Genomic DNA, 20,954 nt, shown 5'->3' on the forward strand with positions numbered 1-20,954 from the left:
TTACAGTTTGGGAGCCATTTGTGCACTAAATTTCAGCCAACAATAGAGCAATTCATTTATTATTGCGGGATTCCTGTTATATATGTAGTGCAGGGTTTCCCAACCGATGGTCCGCGGACCCCTACGGGGCCGTGAAAACTTCTCAGGGGGAAGCCATTGGAAATAAGAATAATTTTTCTCAATTGATGAATAACTACGAGTAATCTCTTCCTTTCTTTACTTCGCAAGAGATCATTAATTCGAGCGCGTAATTCATTTTTTTATTTACAAAATTACGAAAATACTTGCAATAGCAATCTGCTAATAAGAAATCGCAAGCCAAATTTCATCACCATTAAAGCACTCTGGCGTAAACGGCAACGTTACGTTTTGGCGGGTATTATAACAGAGTCGCATGAACATAATTGAGTGATTTTACAAGAAAATCAGAAGTGTGAGATTCGTTTCTGACTGAGTTTCTCATTGAAATTGGAATTTGATTTTACCAACACTGACTCTAATTATCCATAATTTCCTGATATGTTTTAGGTGTAATCCTTGGTAAGTTTCGTGAGTTTCTTGGCGAAATTTTTTTTTGGAAATTCGTTAACAAATTATTGACGGGATCTCTAAATTTATCGCAAGATTGACTACTGATGTTTGTAGAAGGGGTTTTTGAAAGATTTCCGCGAAGATTCTTGACGATCTATCTGATAACAAGGTTTTAGAAGAATTCCTCTCCAAATTTTTAAAGCCTGAATTTTTTTTTAAAAAAAAAGGTCGTTGGAAGGCTTTTATGAACAAGTTTCTTAATATGTTCCAAACAGCTTGATGTTTGGTGGTGATGCAATTGTAACATTTCGCGTAACTCTTTTAGATTCTTGATGAAATCTTTCACATCTAGTGAATTTTTTTGGGGTAGTTATCTAAGAAATCTCCATTGTACTTCAGAGAATATTTTTAACAAATCAATGGATTCTCAAATATCTGTTTTTAGTATTTCACTTTGGCAAGATCATTTGAAATGCTTTTCATTGATTTATTGTAGTACATCTCAGGCAAGATTCTTATTGAACTTAGTGGAACCATATGACCTTGATAGATATTTTTCATTATATGTAATGGATTACAGACATGGCTTTTGGGTAGCTTCCATTAACTTTTATTTTGAGAACACTCATTTTCAAGGGTCCGTAATATGTTTTTTTAGAACTTCAAAGGGGGTTGCAACTTCGTAAAGGTTGGGAACCACTGATGTAGTGTGTAAAACTCAAAACAGAGTACAGTTAATTATATTAAAGCTTTAGAAAAAGCAAGACTTATGTTCGATGTCCGTGTGGCATGGGAACATTTCCAGAAACCTGGAGAAAAATTCCAAAACCCCACCCAGTGCCGTCGGTACCAAAAGTGGGGTCATGGTACAAAATATTGCCGCATGGATGCTAAATGCATGATTTGCGGAGGTTCTTCTCACGTTAAGGACGTCTGTCCTGTGAAGGATGATACCACAAAGTTTGTATGCGGGGCTCTCATAAGTCAAACATTTAGGACTGCCCTTCACGTAGGCGAGTCATCGAGACTCATGCCAGGCAGATGAACGGTCATGTTTTTCGTTTCCGGAATCCCCTTGATAGAGTGTCGAACACTACTCATTTTTCGATCGCTTGATTAAGAGTCATGGCCATCATGAAGATTAAAATCATGCTCATTAACAAACTAATATTATTATGTCGGGTAGCCGTTCCAATCTTTTTATTTCGAATGGATCTACCAAGGAAAATCCTATGGCAATTTCCTAAGGAATTCAAAGATATCTGACTATCTGAACAGAAGTATATGACTTTACCCATTACGCGCTGTTGAAGTGCTGATTGCACTCCACATATAAGAGCAAATATTTCCGCCGGTGCAGTTTCTACCAAGTGAGTAAAACTGATTCAGCCTTAGCTCACGAGAATATACACCTTCAAGAAGGGAGCCATCAGTGTAACATACTATATTATTTGATATGCTTCTCTCCAAACAGCCAGACGTCCAGTCTTCCTGTGAAGGGAATTGTGTGGTAAATGTTCTGTAAAGAAAGTGACAAGCAATTGTGAGATCACTTGGAGCAAGGACAATATTGTTCCAATTCACCAAAAGTGGAAACAACGAAGTGTGTTCTCCAGTAGATCCAGTATCCATTAACGGTAAGAGCAAGAAAGTGCTTCTTGTTTAAGATGTGTGTGTGTCTCAATAGCGTATCTGTTACGAGATTCTACAAAAGTGGTGACAAGGCTCCCCCTTGGGGGCATCCACCAACACTCAATTTTCGAGTCGCTGCTTGACACAATGTCGAGAGGAGATGTCGGTTTTTGAACATTTGATGAATCAAATTGGTAATAATTATAGGTAGTCATTGTGCATGGTAGAGTGAACTGTACTTCACTACTTATACTTATCCTCATAATCTAAAATTTTCTAAAATTAAGAGCATGCAATGCTCTTCGAAGTTGGCGTAGATTGCTCCAAAAATATTTAGTTTAGTTTAGTTTTGCTCATAATCTTGAGAAAAATGGAGTTCAATTCATCGAATCATGTCAATCTTTATGATTTTGCTCCAAATATCTTAGAAAAACGGAAAATAGAGAAAAACAATGAGGGTTCTCATTTTCAAGAGCACAAATCTGCAGGACAGGATATTTCCTGTGTTTTATTAGATTGTTTCTGGAAACAGTACACAACGTGCTCTTATACTGATATTTTTCCATTGTGCAATATATTTCAATGTCGATTTTTTTATTTCAATTCTCCAGAAATTTTTGATAATGTGGTGAATTAGAGTTCAACCGTTACTTTAGGATTTTTATCAGAAGCTCACTTCTAAATACGTACAGTTTGTTTTTCTAACATAATACTCAGAAAATTTGCGTTAGCGTTAGCGTAGTTACTGTTTACTTCGTAGATTAGATACTAGCAACATTAATGTTTCTTTTTGATAATCTAATCCAGATTGCTTTTAGGAACAAGGCTGGGGAGTGAACCTTGATTTAATCATGTAGAAGAATACCAATAGCATTACCATCGCTATTCACGGCCACACCCATTTTTACCGTAACTTGGGATATGGAAAGGAAATTTTGATGTAGCACTTACTTAATGAGAGACTACCGACTCAGCGACGCCCTCATAAGTGCTACGGAGGTGAAGGTTTTGATAGGTATATGGTCAGGATTCGCCTAAAAAGCTGGCGATAGACCGAGGGTATTTGTTGTTTATTTTTTTTTAAATTTTAATCTTTTGAATGCCGGCATTCAAAAAAGAAAACATGTGTTTTATTTACCGTATAGATTATTTTGCATCGAATAGTACTATCAACCGTTTTTGTGAAAGTAGTGTAAACTCTGGTTATCTGCTCAGTAATAATTAAAAAGCAGATCCGATCCCTCCAGGGTCATCGGAACAAAAAAAAATGTACAATAAATAAAATGTCGCGTGAGTACGATCAACGTGTGACTAAACAAAAGAAGAAATATGTCATTGCAGTGCTTGAAACAAAAAGTAGGGGAGTAATTTTCTGCTCTGCGATTTTTCCCTCTAGGGTCATCGGAATAAAAAAAGGATCAAAATAAAGCTCCGGCAAATCGCGAGGCATCTAATTTAAACTTTGAGACTTCAACAGTGTAACAAAACAAAGAATGGACTAACCTAATACTCCGGAAATTCTCCAGATATTCTGAAGATCATAACATTCCTCAACCTATTTTTTTTTTTTGAGAATTACAAAAAATGCTAGGAAGCTAAAATTTCCGGAATTTGGTTTGAAGGAATCAGCTCGATAATCCATTGACAGTTTGTGATATTACTGGGAGATACTCATTCAAAAATTCTTGGAGGAGCTCCTACGTGCTTTGCTAGAGGAACGACCAATTGAAAGGGAACATTAGAAAACATATTATTAGCACGTTATCTAATCTCAGAATAGATTTGGTTAGAAAAATCTTGATGAATTTTTCGAGGAAAAATAATATTGGAAACCTGAAATATTGATTAAAATTAATAATCTGTAACGAATCATCGTGAAAAGTTATTGGAAGCATTCTATGAAAAAAGAAATACATTTTGGAAAAAATCCCCTTACGATTTTAAGCCGTAAAAATCTTTTGAAGTTTTTCCGAAATAATCCAAAAAGATTCATAATGAACATAATAAGGAAATAATTTTCAGTTATCCTCGGCTAGTTTTCAAATTAAAATAAGTACGATGTGTTGCTTTTATCCTAGGTGATGATAATTACATCAAATGTCAGGAAAACTGAATATAAAATTGGGTCGAAAAGGGATCGGGCAATATGAAATCTTTCGTGAAACAACACGTTCTCTTCCTTGATCACACTACCAAAAAAAGCTTCTCTATGTTCGTTACTTTGCACAAAAAATAGATTGCGATTGAGAGTTAAAAAAGGAATTTCTGGAAATCTCTGTTGAATTCCTTGAAGCGATTGAAGTTCTTTGGTAATAGCTGGAATTTTACCTGAAAAAAGAAATAGTCAAAATTCAGGAAGCAATCACTTCCACTAAAACATGGTGGATAATCTTGATAGTATTGCGTCGTATATACAAAAAATGGTATAATCAGAAAGCGGAAGATGACATTTGAAATTACATCTGAGGTAGTTCAGTATCCGAGTACATCCTTTCTTTACAATTTCAAATGTATATTTTGCGCTTGAAGGTTTCAAATGAGTATGGTCAATAGATGGCTCAGAATTTTTTGAGCTTATACTCATCTTTTACAGCTTTATTCATACGAATTATCAAGTTTAAGAAGTAAATACTCAAGTGCATTTGAGCAAAGTAAAAAAAATGCTCAGTTTACAACATTTTGCTGAAAATTCAGTAACGTCAGTAGTGTTTGCTGGATTGTCCAGCAAGTGATATAATTGCTGAAACAATCAGCAAATCATGTGTCAAACACTTATATTATTTTCGGATAACCTCTCCAGCAGCATAATAAAGTAGTTTTTCCTCTCAAAATATTGATAACATTCGTAAATTTAGCAGATTTCAACATCAAGTGAGCTTCTTAATACATTTCAATGAAAACCTCAACATGATTGTGGTACATTTGCTTCGAGATAGCTGAATCCAGTAAAACTTCTTCGTCTATGCTGACCTCTAGATCCCAACAGTTTATGGAAACAGCATATTGTCTTTAAGCAGATTGTGAAATAAATCAATTTTGGTTTTATTGTCGGCGTGATAAACAGTTATAAACAGTTTCTCACCGAAGTTGGATTTTAGCTTAGCTTAGCTTAGACTGACTACACATATCAATGGTTGCTATTCCGTGATTGGCCGAAGTCAGTGAAAATGCACAAAGAATCAACTAGAAGTTTGGCTGGGATTGGCCATAATCTTCTTCAATGTGCATAATTCAGTGCCTCTATTTATACAGGGTCAATAACGGCGCCGGCCACGTCCTTGCAGTCAGGTGGGATTGGGGGATGGAATGTTAGTGTGTAACCTTTGCTATTTGGAGACCGTGTTTGCCTCTGCATCTCCACAAAGGTTACTGGGAGGGATGTTTGTTAATGGGAAGGATCGTTGGGTCACAGGATTCACTTTGATAAGCGATTAGACAATGATAAATAATGATTTGTGAGATATATACATGCTTATTTGTAAATATAATATTTTCATTTGATATGAACAATTTCTATGTAGTGGAAAATTATGCCGACACTTTAGGTGACGAACCATTCAAAGTTTGTTGAACAAATACCTAAATGTAACATTCCTACAGCTGTCAGGACGAAAGCATGTGTTATTATATTTTACTTATTTGAAAAGAAACAAAAAACTTGATTGGTTGGAACATCATAGAACACTCTTATTCTTATGCCGACACTTACAGTGGCGAACCATCCAAAGTTTGTTGAATAAAGTGAACTTTTCGCAAGTCTACACTTGTAGTGTCGAACCATTCAAAGTTTTTTTTAATTACAAAAATAAAGGTAAAAAGGGGTGTTCTGAAAATAAAAAAATGTGAAACATAAATAATTCATGAATCAGAGTTTGTGTCGACACTCACAGTGACGAACAATTCATAGTTTGTTGAAAATTCATATTTACGTCCCGAGGGGACGGACCTGGTGTAGTGGTTAGAACACTCGCCTCTCACGCCGAGGACCTGAGATCGAATCCCATCCCCGACAAAGTCACTTATGACGTAAAAGTTATAGTGACGACTTCCTTCGGAAGGGAAGTAAAGCCGTTGGTCCCGAGATGAACTAGCCCAGGGCTAAAAATCTCGTTAATAAAGTCAAACCAACCAACCATATTTACGTCCCACAATTGTAACGATTAAATGTGCAGTCATACATATTTTATAGATTAGAAATAGTAGCATGAAACGAGCTCACCAATTGATCCTATATCCTTCACTGTGCAGCCACAATCCACTCGCAGCCGTTTGCTCGGCTATATAAAAGCACTCAGAAAAAAAAGGCGCGCGACCCGAAAAGGAAAAAAAAACTCAAAACTCAACTCAAAAAAAAAGGTCAAAGGATCAAAAAGAACTAACCGATCACGCCACTTTTTCACTTACTAGACCGACGCGCGACAAGTTTGATCCTGACCTCGTCGCTGGCCCCGTAGGAGCAAGCGTCAAGGTCGAAAGGTCAAACAGAACTAACCGATCGCGGCACTTTTCACTTACTCTCCCACCGGCACACTTCGTTTTTTTTCTTCCGCGAAACGCAAATCGGACACAATGGATCCGGATTCCACCGCTCGCCCACAAGGAGCATGCAACAGATTCAACGTGTCCAACACTACTCGTTTCTCACCGAAGTTGGATTTTTCTAAAAAACTATGCGAGATACCGAACTTCGGAAGTGGTGCAATCGTTTCGCGTCCGGATGCGCTCTACTTCCGAAGTAGAGTATCTCGTATAGATTCCGAGAAGAATCCAACTTCGGCAAATTGCATTTTTTAATGATTGGCCGAATTTACAATATTTAAAGATATTATTTGAAAAATAGTTGTAACGGAACAGAAAAATTGAGCATATGCATTTGTTGGTTGATCAGCAATAGCCAAGCTTCGCGAGATAAATCAATTGCTGAAAGCCAGCAATCGAGCTGTAAAATAACATTGCTGTAAGTTTAGCAATGTTTTTAATGGATCATTGAAGGTAGTTTTTGTCAGTGCTCATCGCATCAAAACAAAGGCGCCACTGTATATGGGACTTAACATTGTGACAGCATTGCTGTTCTGTCAAACACACAAGGCTACGTTGGCGCTATATCTATGCATTCCATAGCGGCCGTTTTGGTTATTTTAATGATCCATTGCTGATTCAATTGCTGGATTTACAGCAATAAAAAAATGGTGTGTAGATCTAAAACATACCAAACCAACAAATCAGCAATCTAGAAAACGACTGTAGAGTCAGGGAAAGTCATGGAATTCTTGCTGTTTGCGTTTGACGTGCAAATCTTCTCTGATTGCGCTTCGAATGCGGTAATACAAAGTTATCAAAGGACTCTTAGCAACCATGATCGATATCACCGCGAACCAAGCAAAGAAAATCATACTCTGTCTTCGCCTTCTTTGTGGAAAAACTTACCGCGTTTAGTGTTTTATTTATTTATGATATTTGCATTTCAAACGCACACAGCAATATATTTTCAAAATTGAGTCGACACCAAGTAGCATATGTTTTGGCGTTTCTTTCGGAATCGTCTTATCTTTGATTCAAAACTGTGGTATGGTGGTATGGTTGCAACACCCCACAGTTATGAATCAATGCTTTTAGGCATGTGATCGACATTTTATTTCCTACGGACGTAAAAACTTTGCTTAAGTATGTCTTAATTGTTCGCGATGCTGTATAGCTTTATGGTTCACGAAGGTAAAATGTGTTCTGCGCAATTGCAACTCTATTTGATGAGATATTCTCCGTTCAATCGAACTCTGATCCATATTTGTGTGATATCCATAACTGTGGGGTGACTGTATTGCTACCGTATGGACTGATTGGTAAGAGCTTTGAAGATGAAATCTGTGTTAAGCATCCTCACAAACTTTCAGGTTGATACCATGTTCAAATCCTTGTTTAGAACTAGAAGTTTATGAATGTTTGTCAATACTACACCGTACATGATTTTCATAGAAATAGTTAAAGAAGGTTAATACAAAAACACTTCACAACACACAATTCGACAATAGTTACGACAAACAACGTTGATTCCCTGCAGGTTACATTGATATTTGTGCTCCATTAGGAAGAAATAAAATAGTGTGACACGGTGATAAATTCCACCCTACTGATCAATTTCACTCGAATTTACGATATGGTTTTCAGTGCACAGTTATGAATCAACGCTTCTTGTAATATAAGGAAAAATATAAATACATTTAAACTATGTGGATTTGGGTCAAAATTATGGTAACTTAGGATTTACCTTCTCTTAGTATAAATTGCAATATTTAAACAGAATCATGAAAATATTAATACAAAACTATGTAAATATGGCACAAATGAAAAAAAATAGTACAGTAGAAATGGATATATATCGAATTTCCGGTTTAATTTCAGATGTGCTTTAAATAAATGTAGATTTAGTACTCTAATAGTAGAATCAAGAAAATGTATAAATTACCAATTACCTTCGTTTTTTCAAGATTATTTCAGGACATAGAGCACTATAATTTATCCAGAAAGCTGTGTCAGTTTGCTGCATATTAACCCGAGAAGAGTTTTAAAGTTTTTGATATAACCTCGATGGTTTTCTATTAGCTAATAAAAAAATTCCCATTCATCTGAATGAAAGTCGTATGGAATTTAGTATTAGAGTAAGGTGGGGCAAAAGTTCGACCTTAGTGGTATAATCAAAGTTTTCAGGAAAACAATAGTAGTAGAAACAAAACAAATACCATACAGTGAACTTTCAACATATTGGCTAAAATTTTGCTTAAGACACTTGTGTCAAAATATTTACCCATTTTTAGTTATAACAGTTTCAAAATTGATTGTCTTAAACGAACTTTTGCCCCACCGGTGGGGCAAGAGTTCGAATCTAGTGTGGGGCAAACGTTCGCTGGCCGAAACACATAATATCAACACTTTATGACAGGCATAGTTTATACCAGCCGTAAACTTAAGTTCGCTGAAAAATACACACTAAATTTTTATCAAAAAATTGCCCAAGCAGGGTTTATTGTAATATATTCAAAAATAGTTAAAAAAAGAAAATGTTAAATTTTGGTGGAATTTTTCGCACGATCTTTGGCTTAATTTGAAGATAATGTGTGGATTTTAGGCAATTTGCAAGTTTTTCCGTGAGTTTATACATGGGTCGAACTTTTGCCCCGCTGATTCGAACTTTTGCCCCACTATGGGCTAAAAATTATTTCCAAGAATTTATGCAAAAACTAATACACCTCAAAGCATCCTTATGATACGCCAAGAAACGCCCTTACAAAAAATATTAAAAAAGATTTCATCTTCATTTGATTCCATGCAACGAAAGTTTGACCGAAAATTACAATATTCACGTCGAAAAACAACAAATAGCCATAACTTTTCCAAACCCCAATCAATTTTTATGATATTTGGAGTGAAAGTCTCTTACTTGAATAGAATTCGAAATTTATAAGTTTTGTTTTGAATTGAGCTGGAAATCTTAAAAAGAAACTCTTGCCCCACTCGAACTATGGACGTATGGACATTCAATTCATCCAATACACAAGCAGGGGATGATTGATTCAAGCAGGAGTCCAATTCCAACTCTTCACAAACAGAATGAATACAGAATAGGCAAATATATTACATATTAGAAAGGAGGGGGGAAGGTCTTGAATGCTTAGTGATCAACGAAGGAAAAGGCTTGATGGTTTAGTTCGCGTTCCAGTTCAATATATAGAACCGAGTGATCAAATAGGCTTGCTCATTGTTCAGTTCAAAAATTTGATCGCTAGAGAGCAAAAAATTGAACGCAGATGGTTTTGATAGATTTCACGGCATCTCAACTTGCCAAAGTTGTTTTGTAGGTGCTCAAAGCAAGAAATGCTATACTTATTATTATTCAATTGAACTTATCATCAATTAAAGAAATATTTCCCAGATTAGAATCTAAATCCTTGCTTTGTAATGTATTGGTATTTGCAATGCATTGTGATCTGAACGGACCCGTTCGAGAGCAGCGATAGGCTCTGGCTCGAGAGTTCAATGTCTACTGCGCTCTCGTGCAAAATTTGAACGCGCTCCGTTCATTTTTGGCTCGCGCTCAGTTCAAAATGCATATCTGTCCTTTTGAACACGGAGAACGACACAAAGAGAACTTGGTGAAAGGCCTTTAGAATTCAGGGCCGGTTTCTCTACTGCTTTAACATTTTACAATTTATTTGTGACGTCACAATTTCTTGGGTTACTTAGCTTTTAGGTGTTCTCACGGATCCAGAGTTTTGCTGATGGTGTTGGTGCATGGTAGGAGGGTGGCAAATGGGTTAATTAATTGTCATCTCACGTCACTCGTAGAATAAACCCAAGAATCGCGATGGCCGACGACGGTGACGCTATTCTTGGCGGCACGCACTCGAGTTGTAACACTACCCAACGGTCACATCATCGAGTTCAACGAAACCGGGGCAACGGAAGCTGGCTTGATCTTCCCGGGAGACACACCGATGGCACTGCTGGTGATCTTGGAATAAAGTACAAAAGAAAAAGGTCCCTTGACGTGGACCTGGACACCAAGAATTAGCCCCCTGCGGCTTCACTACCTAATCTTTACTTTTCCGCTGTTTCACTGATACTAACCTTTTTTTTCTGCTTGTTTGTTGTATTCGTTATTTGTTCGTATCACTTTTCGTACCTAGTTTTACTACAATTTTCAATGATTCATTATTTTAGGTTAGATTGTTAGATATAACAATACTAACCACACTAATAACATTTTAAGGGTGTCCTACGTTAGGCAGAAACACGAAAGGCGGAAACACAAAAGGCGGAATTTCGAAAGGCAGAACTAACAAAAGGCGACTAGGCACAATAGGCGGAATCACGAAAGGCAGAAGCACTAAAGGCGGAATCATATAAGGCTAATTTAAATTAGGCGAACTTTTTGAACCAGCAGAGCAAACGGCCGGCCTTTAATTAGCCTTATGTGATTCTGTTGATTGCTTTTAGGAAATAATTAGGCACTGTTTGCGATATCACTCAAATAATCGCAATCCATAACTTCATCTCTATTGATTCTATAACATTAGCCCGAATGACACAAGCCCGAATATGGGCAGCTTGAATTCCACTATAGTAGCTGCAATGTAAATCAAAGAAACAGCATACGGTTCTAAGAAGGAACAATTTTAGGTGACTCCTTAGTGGCTCGTGGTGTCAAATATGTTCAAGGTGATAAGTCCAGAAAGAATAGCCGATGATTGAAAGAAGGAAAAATCACTGACAACTGCTTCGCAAACTTTCGGATCAATTCAACTTTTCTGCTCCCGCCGTGAATCTTCTGCAGTCCTATCTAACGGATCGTTCACAACAGGTTTCAATTGATGCAAACCTTTCTAAAATAGCTCATATTGTCTCAGGCGTCCCGCAAGGATATGTTTTAGGCCCTTTACCCTCTACCCTCGGAGAAACTATATTTTAGCGCCAGCCGTTCAAAGTTTGTATGGGATTTACTATGAGAAAACTTACTTTTGCAAACAAAAATCGCCAGAGGTCAGCCATTGACCTCTATAAAAATTCTAAATACAGACAACGATAGGTATGTTTAAGGTGAAGAATATTGCCGAAGACCGCGAAACAATTCGACACTTGTGAGAAAAGTTATTCAATGAAAACCTATTGGCAAGGCGACGTATATTAACACATAAAAGAATAACAATAATAATAAAATCGGGCAAAATTTACGAATAGTCTATGCCTAATAACTTTTTTCACAAGCGTCGGATTGCTTTGCAGTCTTCGGCAGTGTTGTTCATCGTAGAAATAACTATCGAGATCTGTGATCAGAATTTTTATAGAGGACAATAGGCGACCTCTGGCGATTTTTCTTTGCAAAAGTTAGTTTTCCCATAGTAAATCCCATACAAACTTTGAACGGCTGGCGCTAAAATACAGTTTCTCCGATCGAGCTGAAATTTTGCACAGTGTTATGGGACCAAAATGCAATCCAAAAAGTGGACTGGAGCGAGAATCTAAATTTTTCATATAACCGTGTCCCAGGCTAATGTCCATCATTCGGGCTAATGTTACTTTCGGGCAAATGTTACTTTCGGGCTAGTGACATAGAATCACACTATATACGAATGAAAAAATGGCAACTTTGGCAAATAAGCGTGGAAGTGCTTATGGAACACTAAGCTGAGAAGCAAACTCTGCCCCAATGGGGACGTAATGTGAAGAAGAAGAAGCAATACATCTGGTTCAATTCATCGAACATTTAGAGCACACCCGATATAAATAAATACAGGCATTACTATTTCACCCAACATCAACCTCGTATGGAAGAGACTGATCTGAGAAAACTGTTAAATTTCATGAATATCACGTGACTTTGACAATCGAATATTGCTAATCATCCTACTCCGTGGAAAAAGATGACATTTTCTGAATTACAATCGGTTGGCAATATTTGATGATAAGATATTTCGCATGGGAGGGAGCTTCAAGCATTTTAGTTTTCCCAAAATTTTTACATTTACCAGAACTTCTCCTATGTATCAATAGGCTTATGCCCTTCTACACCTTCTTGTCCCATGTTCTATGAAATATGAGTAGAACGGCAGTACACACAAGTTGAAAAAGAACGCTTTTCAAAAGGGAATCCAAGTTCGCTTGGAGATTTTGAAAATGCTGCCATGAATAGGAATCGCAAACAGCTTAGTCTATTTATCGTTTGGAAGCTTAAGTAAATAATTTCAATATGCTATAATGTCGTTACATGTCTAAGTCAGTCTGCCTTTCGTGTTTCCGCCTTATGTTAGGGTGCCAACCACACTAATTACATTTTAACGTACTGTTTCTCCTAACAATTTTAATAAAATAATAACTTTACTACTTTTATCAAATAACATTTTAACGTAACCGTAGAATTAAAAGGAACTTCAACAATAAAGAAAAACTATCACCATTAAATATACTATTTACACGCGCGCGCACTCTACTTCCTTCAAGGATCACTATTAGTTAAAAATGCTGGATTTCTGCAAAACGGCTTCCTATATAGAATGCCGTTTTGCATAATTGTGTAACTGACATCTATGTTTTATGCTTTTATGTTTGCATATCCTGTTATATTCAGCACCCTCTGTGTGTGAAAACAACGCTAACACGGCTGTGATTATTTTGCCCGAACCCAAACTGCTCGAATGTATATCACATTTTGTCTGCTTGGTACGGTTATGAAATGGGAACACGCACTCACTCATGATATTTTGTCGACCAGTGAGTGTGAAAGTTCAACATTTGAAAAGGTCTCATTAAGGAAAGAAAAGGAATAAACCTTGTGGTGGAGCCAACAAGTAAATCCTGGAACCAAACGGTTACAATATCTCTGTTCGAATTCGAGAAACCTGAAAAAATCATAAACTGTCGGGAATCGAAATCACGGCCTTCAGCTTGAAATTGATGAATAACTAATAGTATAAAAATAATTTATTGAACTGTGTTTCACATTTTTTCACTTCTCGGGGGGCCGGAGCATTTGGCACCTCCACAAATCCGGGCCTGCTACTAATTCGTTTTCGATGATGTCAATTTTTAGTAAACAGCGCATTTTCATTACTTATATCATTTGCAGAACTTAGGTGTGACATGAATCTTTGGTAGTCATCATACTCATAGAAATCGTTGTTTCAAAAATATGATAATGTGACGGTTTAAAAAACTTAATTTTCATAAAAACTATTATTATTGTTAGCTTATGAATATAACATTGAACATATTCTAAGAATAAATTTTATTTCGAACTTCTTACTTTGAGGGACATTCCGATCAATGATACCCAGTTTTACGGTATTTGAGAAGCCAGCTTTAGGGGCTTCCTTAGCCGAGTGGTTAGAGTCCGCGGCTTCAAAGTAAAGCCATGCTGAAGTGTCTGGGTTCAATCAATCAATATTTTCGTAATGTAAATTTCCTTGACTTCCCTGGGCATAGAGTATCATCGTTCCTGCCACACGAAATACTAATGCGAAAATGGCAACTTTGACAAAGAAAGCTCTCAGTTAATAACTGTGAAAGTGCTCATAAGAACACTAAGCTGATAAGCAGGCTCTGTCCCAGTGAGCACGTAATGCCAAAAATAATAAGTAGAAGATAAGAAGCCAGCTCTATCACATGATAGGATGCAATGTCAGGATTTTTTTTTCATATTTCTATTACTGAATTTAAATCATTATATGGTAGATGTACCAGGACATAGTGGCCTCCTATTCCGGGATACGTGTCATTTGATTGTTTTCATTGTTTTAATTATTTTATGTGTTTAAATAGTATGATATCAAATATATCTTGATGTTAAAACATTCAAAAGTATTCAAAATGTGAGAGTTCACATATGGTCAAATAGGAAACCACTATAGCCATTACTGGTACACTTTCCTTATGTGAAAACGTTAAAATTTTAATAATAGCATTCTTTCATATCATGCCTCGATTATGTCTAAACATTTGACTCTACTCGGGTCAACAAGTTGAAAGCACGCAAAAACTATATCAAAACATTTAGCAAAAAAAGGTTTCCGCTGACCCTATTCCGCGTTTTCTATCCTTCCTTCTTCGTGTAGTAAACATTTGCCATTTGAGGGGGGGGCAAGCGACCCGTCCAACAGGTTTCCAAACAAACCTGACCTCGTTTCTCATCAACTTGCCATTTCTCCGCAGAGAGAGAAAAGCAATATTTAGCTAATTTTGTTGGCGACGTTAATTGGCGTGGGAGAAATGGATTTCTTTCTAAAGGAGGAGCGTTGCTTAAATATGAAATTATACTTATTTTTATAAATACCCTATCACAAGTTTATCTGTTGGTCGGCTTAAGCCACATAAGTCCGTTGCAGCATTGGCTTCAATAAACTGGCCACTCTCAGTTTATATCTGTGAAATGAAATAAATTAAGACTTATGATGATCATAAAACTTCTAATACCTACCGTCGCTTGTGCTTGGAGGACTTCTTCGGTGGGCCAGGTTGCAATTCTGTGTCTTCCGTGGAATCGTTTTCCGCATTGCTCTCATGTTCAACTGCTTCCTTCTTGAGCAAAAATAAACTTGGTTGACCACCTTTAACTGGTTTCAAATGAGATCCTATTTTGATTGGAATGTCCGCTCCTTTGTTGAAAAGAAAGGACAAACTTTGACCCAACAAATTAACCGGTACCAACTGATCCTGGAAAGTGGGCACGGGAGTTGTGGTTGTGGTCGTAGTAGTTGTTGAAGTAGTGGTTGATTTACTCGGTTCTTCCTCGGAACTATCACTATCCAATGAACCGACCTGAGAACTAAGAATATCCAGCAAAGCACTGCTAGCAAGTGTCGAGATATCAGATTGACTTGGAGGGGCTGGTACTGCAATCATAATTCCATCCACCGACAAACGCACGTTTTCAGTTCCATTCTGGCGTTGATCGAAAATCACGTCATAATCATCCTCTGCACTGTTATAATCATCATCGTAGGTAAGCACCGGGAAACCACAAACTAAACTTAAAGTTCCCGCCCAACAAAACCAGAACAATCTACTATTATACTTGCACATCGCTCTTTTTTCGCGTAAACTACTATAAGGTCAATTATGCGAGACCGCCCTCCGAAAACGATCCTCCGTTGCTCAGAACTAGCGCAGAAATGAACATCGCTGAGATCCAGCATCCCGATAGTCGGCGGGCCGGGGTCCCAATTCCCAATTTGCTGTCTCACTCTTATCATCATGTTGGTGCGCATCATGTTTGCGTTGATGATGGTGTTGCTCCTGGGGTTCGTTTCCTTCAATTGGTAAAAGACTTCTTCAAGTGTTGTGCCACACCACAAGTGTTCCCCCGCGAGTTCCAACTCCAGCACACACCCTTCCGGTTGTTGCGATTCAGAGTGAACTCTTTCGGTCCATCTTATGTACTTTAACATTACTTATGTATGTAGCGTGAAAGCAACCTGGGAGAAATGTTTTGAGCCTTTCAAAACAATTCAGTTTTGTAAAAAAAAACTACATAATTTCAAACAAATTTGGACATACAAAAATGAAAATAATCAGAGTTTTGCGTTGATGCCATAAACAGAATTGCAAAATCATGCAATCAATCACAGTGCATATAACCCATGTGATGATTCTCGCTGAGATCAGCCCACTACATATTCACACTTGGCACATTTGGAAACAAATGCAAAAATGGACAATTTTGAAGTAAAGTGCTCAGGTGAATAATGTGAAATGGCTCGTAAATACTAAGCTAAAAAGCAGGCCGTGATCTGGTTAGGATGGAACGCCAGAAAGGAGATGAAGGATATGAGATGATTTCAATTCACTTCTGTATGAAGAATCGTGAAATTCAAGCCATCATTCGACACCGGTAAAAGAGGTTCTAAAATCGATTATTTGTAGCCTTATTGAAAATTGCACCCGGATGTCCAAAAATGGTCAAACCACTTTAAAAATCATGACATGATTTCGCTTCTGGTTGTAAAATCATGAATTCTGGGCCGTCGAAAGGTATCGGAGCATGAAATTTTGGAAGTGTTCCTTTAGGATCCCTACCGTAACCGATATCCGGTGACCATATTCCCGGCGGTGACCATTGCACGGCGAAATTCTCTCTCTTTCGCTCTTCAACAAAACTTGAAAACAATGGTGCCAGTACCTGTCAACTTTGACAGGTAATGGCACCGTTGTTTTCAGATTTCCCGAAGGAAGGAAAGAGAGCGATTTTCTGATGACGTCACCGTGCAATGGGCAATGTTCTATTGACTATTGATTATTTTTTTAATGAGTACCGTGGTGAATCAAAATCCGGATGGTACCAATATCCGGACACTCTGATTGTGTTTATCAAATTAAATGTGAAATTAAACAATAAATGTAGGTTTATAATTGATATTCATAGCTTTCAATATTGCTTTTTATTTTGATGCATAGTTTGATGCATGTCTAGTAATCCCTTGCAATTAAATATAAAAAATAAAAACAAATAGGCAACACCAGTTGAACGTCGTTTCTCCAAACAACCGAATCCAATAGTGAAGTTTTCGACAAGAACGTCATTCACTCTCGTCTTACGATAAAGCTACTGAAGTATACTATTTTTGTATTGTACATCTCTGAAAAATGTATAGAATAATAGTTATCAAGTGTAGTGCACGAAATAGTGGGAAATCTTGTGAAAATAAGCCTCTGTGGTGTGAAAAAAGCCTGCCTTGCACGCTATCCGGATTTATAGCCAGTGATCAGTAACCCGGACATACCGTGAGAACATAATATTTATTGAGTTTTTAGAAAACATTTTAATGTGAATTGATGCAAAACTGTATAACTACATAACAAAAAGTGTAAGTAGTTACCAGACAAAATATTAACGCAAGAAAAGTGTTGACATTGAGGATCATTCCAGTAAACCTAAAATGCAGGCTGTTAGCATGGGGTGCAAATAAAACAATTTTAATTTTACTCAACTTTTTGGCCTTTCATATAGTTTTAAACACACGTATGTAACTAATTCTATTATATTGGAAGATTTGGGTTCGAGTGAAGTGCATTCAATTAGTTTTTCATGTGTATCGCCAACCCAAACCCTGCTGTCCTGATTTCGATTCAAAGATGTCCGGCTTTTTGGTGCATGTGTCCGCATTTAAGAACACGACATGCTTCATTAATTTAACGTTTTACGTACTTCTATTTTTAACTATATTTTTTGTCAATAACTCAAAGTTTTGACGTGTACCTATGTGAATAACAATAGCACTTTTAGTAAAGGTAGCAGAAAAATATTAAAACAGCGTTTGAACTTTCGGCATCGCTTAAGTGTCCGGGTAATGATGCATCACGGTACCTTGCATTTTTCCATAATTTCCATTTTGTTATACTGGCGTGATGAATCAAAATCCGGACGGGATCAACATCCGGACACTCTGATAAAATTCAATTATTTTAATGTTAAATATCCTTACAAACATAAGAATATTATTTCTACGAATAACGTTAAGTACAATTGACTATTTCTAAGTGACTGGCATCAATTTAGCCTTGTAAAACATTGTTGAAGACAAAAACAAATATCAAATTCAATCGGACGCGTTTATTTTCAAAATTAACAAACACCGAGGGAATTCTACTCAATGCGCCATTGGAATTCGACGATTAATCACGCGTTTGTTACGTGCGAATCTTATCTGAAATATATTATATAGTAATTAGTTTGTGTTTTCTTCTTGTTAAATTTAAGTCGACACTCCACCACTCGATGTTCTATACTCCGACATCTCTCCCTATGTCGATGTTTTATGCGGCCTTTTCATTCAGCAGACAATTTTCTCTCCATATGTCGATATGTCCAATATCGAAGGATACTAGATCAGATTTTCGTGAGTGACATCTGATTAATTATGTTCCGATTTTCCTGACTATGGACCGATGCACGAGTTCACTATTTGACGTTTGAGCGGTGCACAGTGCTTCGAACGTATGGCACTTGGGGACAAAAGTCATTACGGGATGTTTTATGCGGTTTTGCCCTACGATGTTGAGGAGGATCTCGTTATACACAAAAAAAAACATTGCTTCCAAGGGGCGGTCCATTAATTATGTAAGGGTTTATGGGGGGAGGGGGGGTTTGAGATTTCTTTCGCGCCATACAATTTATTTTAAATTTTCATACAAAAAATCTTACCATGGGGGGAGGGGGGGTTGAAAAACACCGAAAATTGTCTTACGTAATAAACTTCATGATACTGGATGCAGTACAATTCATGAGCTGTTGCAGATAAACTGTAGCAGCTGTTTCTGATGCAGAAATCGGTTTCAAAATTATTTTTTGTTTCTCTTGCTTTAGCGCATATAGACTAGGAAGCAAGTTCGGATGTAATTCATCCAAAGTGGTTCGAAGCAAATTGTACTTTCGTTCCGACACATCTAAATCAATGTTCAAAGCTAATGCCTGTGCTGCAGTAATGACCTGTACTTGATCCCCACTTGAAGAATTTGATAAATTGTCAGCGAATGCGAGCGCTTTGTTGATAAGATCTGCAACACGTCCCTTTTTAGTTTTTCTTGAACATTCATTGAACGGTTTGTGAGGTCCCATGCCAGCCGAGCTGGAAATATCTGCATCGTCAGTTTCCTGATTGCGCGGGAGCTGAACTGGTTTTTGCTAACCAGTAGGAGTTTTGCTTCACGAAAATTGTGTATGATCTTCCACATTTAGCCCACTTTTGGTTTAATTTGCAAGAATAAAATTTGCAAAACGTCTTTAGCTCGTTCTCAAATATCTTGGAGAAAGAATCAGTGCCATAACTGTACATGAAATTCAGAACATGATTTTTTCGATTGGGTGGAGCGACAGAAAACTACTGCTCGAAACAATCTTTATTGATGGTTGTGGCAGCATATCCTAAAAATCATAAGATGACATACAATTGGCAAACAAATGCAGCTGGAATCATTTCCAGAATTTATAAAATACTTCAAAATTTATTTTCAAGTGGATTTCAGAAAGGTACTTTGAGGTACTTTTTTGTATGAGCAAAAAGAAGATAAGTGTTTTAATTTTCTTCTGTATAGAAAAGCATGTAGCTCAGAAGCATCTTTTTCAACAATTGTTAAATTATATCACAGAAAATTGAATGCATTGATCCCTACTTACTTGTTTCAATACGGTCCATAACAATTTTAATTTTGAAAATATAATAAGGATGGGAATAAAGCGAATTGTGGAGGGACTGGATTGACACGAAAACAATGAATAATATAGAACGATGAAACAACTTGTCAACACGTGGTGTTTTGGTTTGTTTTGAAAACTGCACGAACTTTTCAATATCTGTACTACACGCTCAAAACATATGTTAACATCATGGCCTACTTGATTCGGTCGAATATGAAAGTTGATTTTTTGACTTTTGTCTAAGGGACGAAGCACTGTGCGGTGCCGTGTTATTTACGTGACCATGGCAACGAGTGAATTCGGCATCGCTCAAACGTCAGATAGTGAATTTGTGCATCGCTCCATGGGTCGATTTTCAATCTAATATTCAATCAAAATAGCTCCAACACGAATGCACTCAGGTGACTCAACTGAAAATGCCAAATTATTTGTAATTATTGGGGGTTTACACATTTACACATCACAGTATCTCTTGAAGATTAAAACGTTACATGATGTTTTAGAATCTTATAACAGATGAATAACATTATTTTTCACAAATCCGTGTATTGTGATATCAAGGTACGCTTGACTTTTTTTTATGTGAAAAACAGCTGTGATGGTTCGATTGTCTGGAATTTAATACATCGATGTTCGGATTTGTGGACACAAAATTTACTAAATTTTCTTTAACTTCATTGTGAATTTTGTGAAAAATATCAAGTTCTAACCTTATAGTTACCATCTCAAAGTAATACATAATAAAATACACAAGGTACGTGCGGGGTGACATTGGGTCTATGCATCTCATGGCTAGTATGGGTGTCAGAAAACTAATCCATAACCATCCAGAGGCTATTTCTCGCGGAACATTACTAAAGGACCTATGTAGAAATGAGAGATTCTCTCCTCTCTCGTTCTCTTTCGATTATAACAGTGGAACACTAAAGATTTTGGGAAGTTTTTCACTATAGATCGAAAGTCAATTTCCTTGACTAGCGTTTCATACAAAAAACGCAACAGAAGAGATTAATGTGACTCAGTTATTAATGAAAGAGAAAGTAAACAAAGAGAGCCTCTCAATGTTAGATAGGTCCTTTAGTAATGTTACGCGAGATTTATAAAGTTTTCT

General features: G+C 37.0%; 1 protein-coding gene across 1 annotated transcript; it reads right to left on the bottom strand.

Annotated features, from left to right (window-relative positions):
- Positions 1–14,949: 14,949 nt before the first annotated feature.
- On the bottom strand, positions 14,950–15,867 carry LOC110676558. The gene is made up of 2 exons (XM_021844932.1): positions 15,128–15,867; positions 14,950–15,072 (listed from the first exon to the last, which is right to left on the bottom strand). The coding sequence occupies exons 1-2, from the start codon at positions 15,730–15,732 to the stop codon at positions 15,012–15,014; spliced, it is 666 nt and encodes a 221-aa protein (XP_021700624.1). The 5' UTR covers positions 15,733–15,867; the 3' UTR covers positions 14,950–15,011.
- Positions 15,868–20,954: the final 5,087 nt, after the last annotated feature.

The sequence above is a fragment of the Aedes aegypti genome, chromosome 2, assembly GCF_002204515.2.
Source record: "Aedes aegypti strain LVP_AGWG chromosome 2, AaegL5.0 Primary Assembly, whole genome shotgun sequence".
In the NCBI taxonomy this organism is placed as follows: Eukaryota; Metazoa; Arthropoda; class Insecta; order Diptera; family Culicidae; genus Aedes; species Aedes aegypti.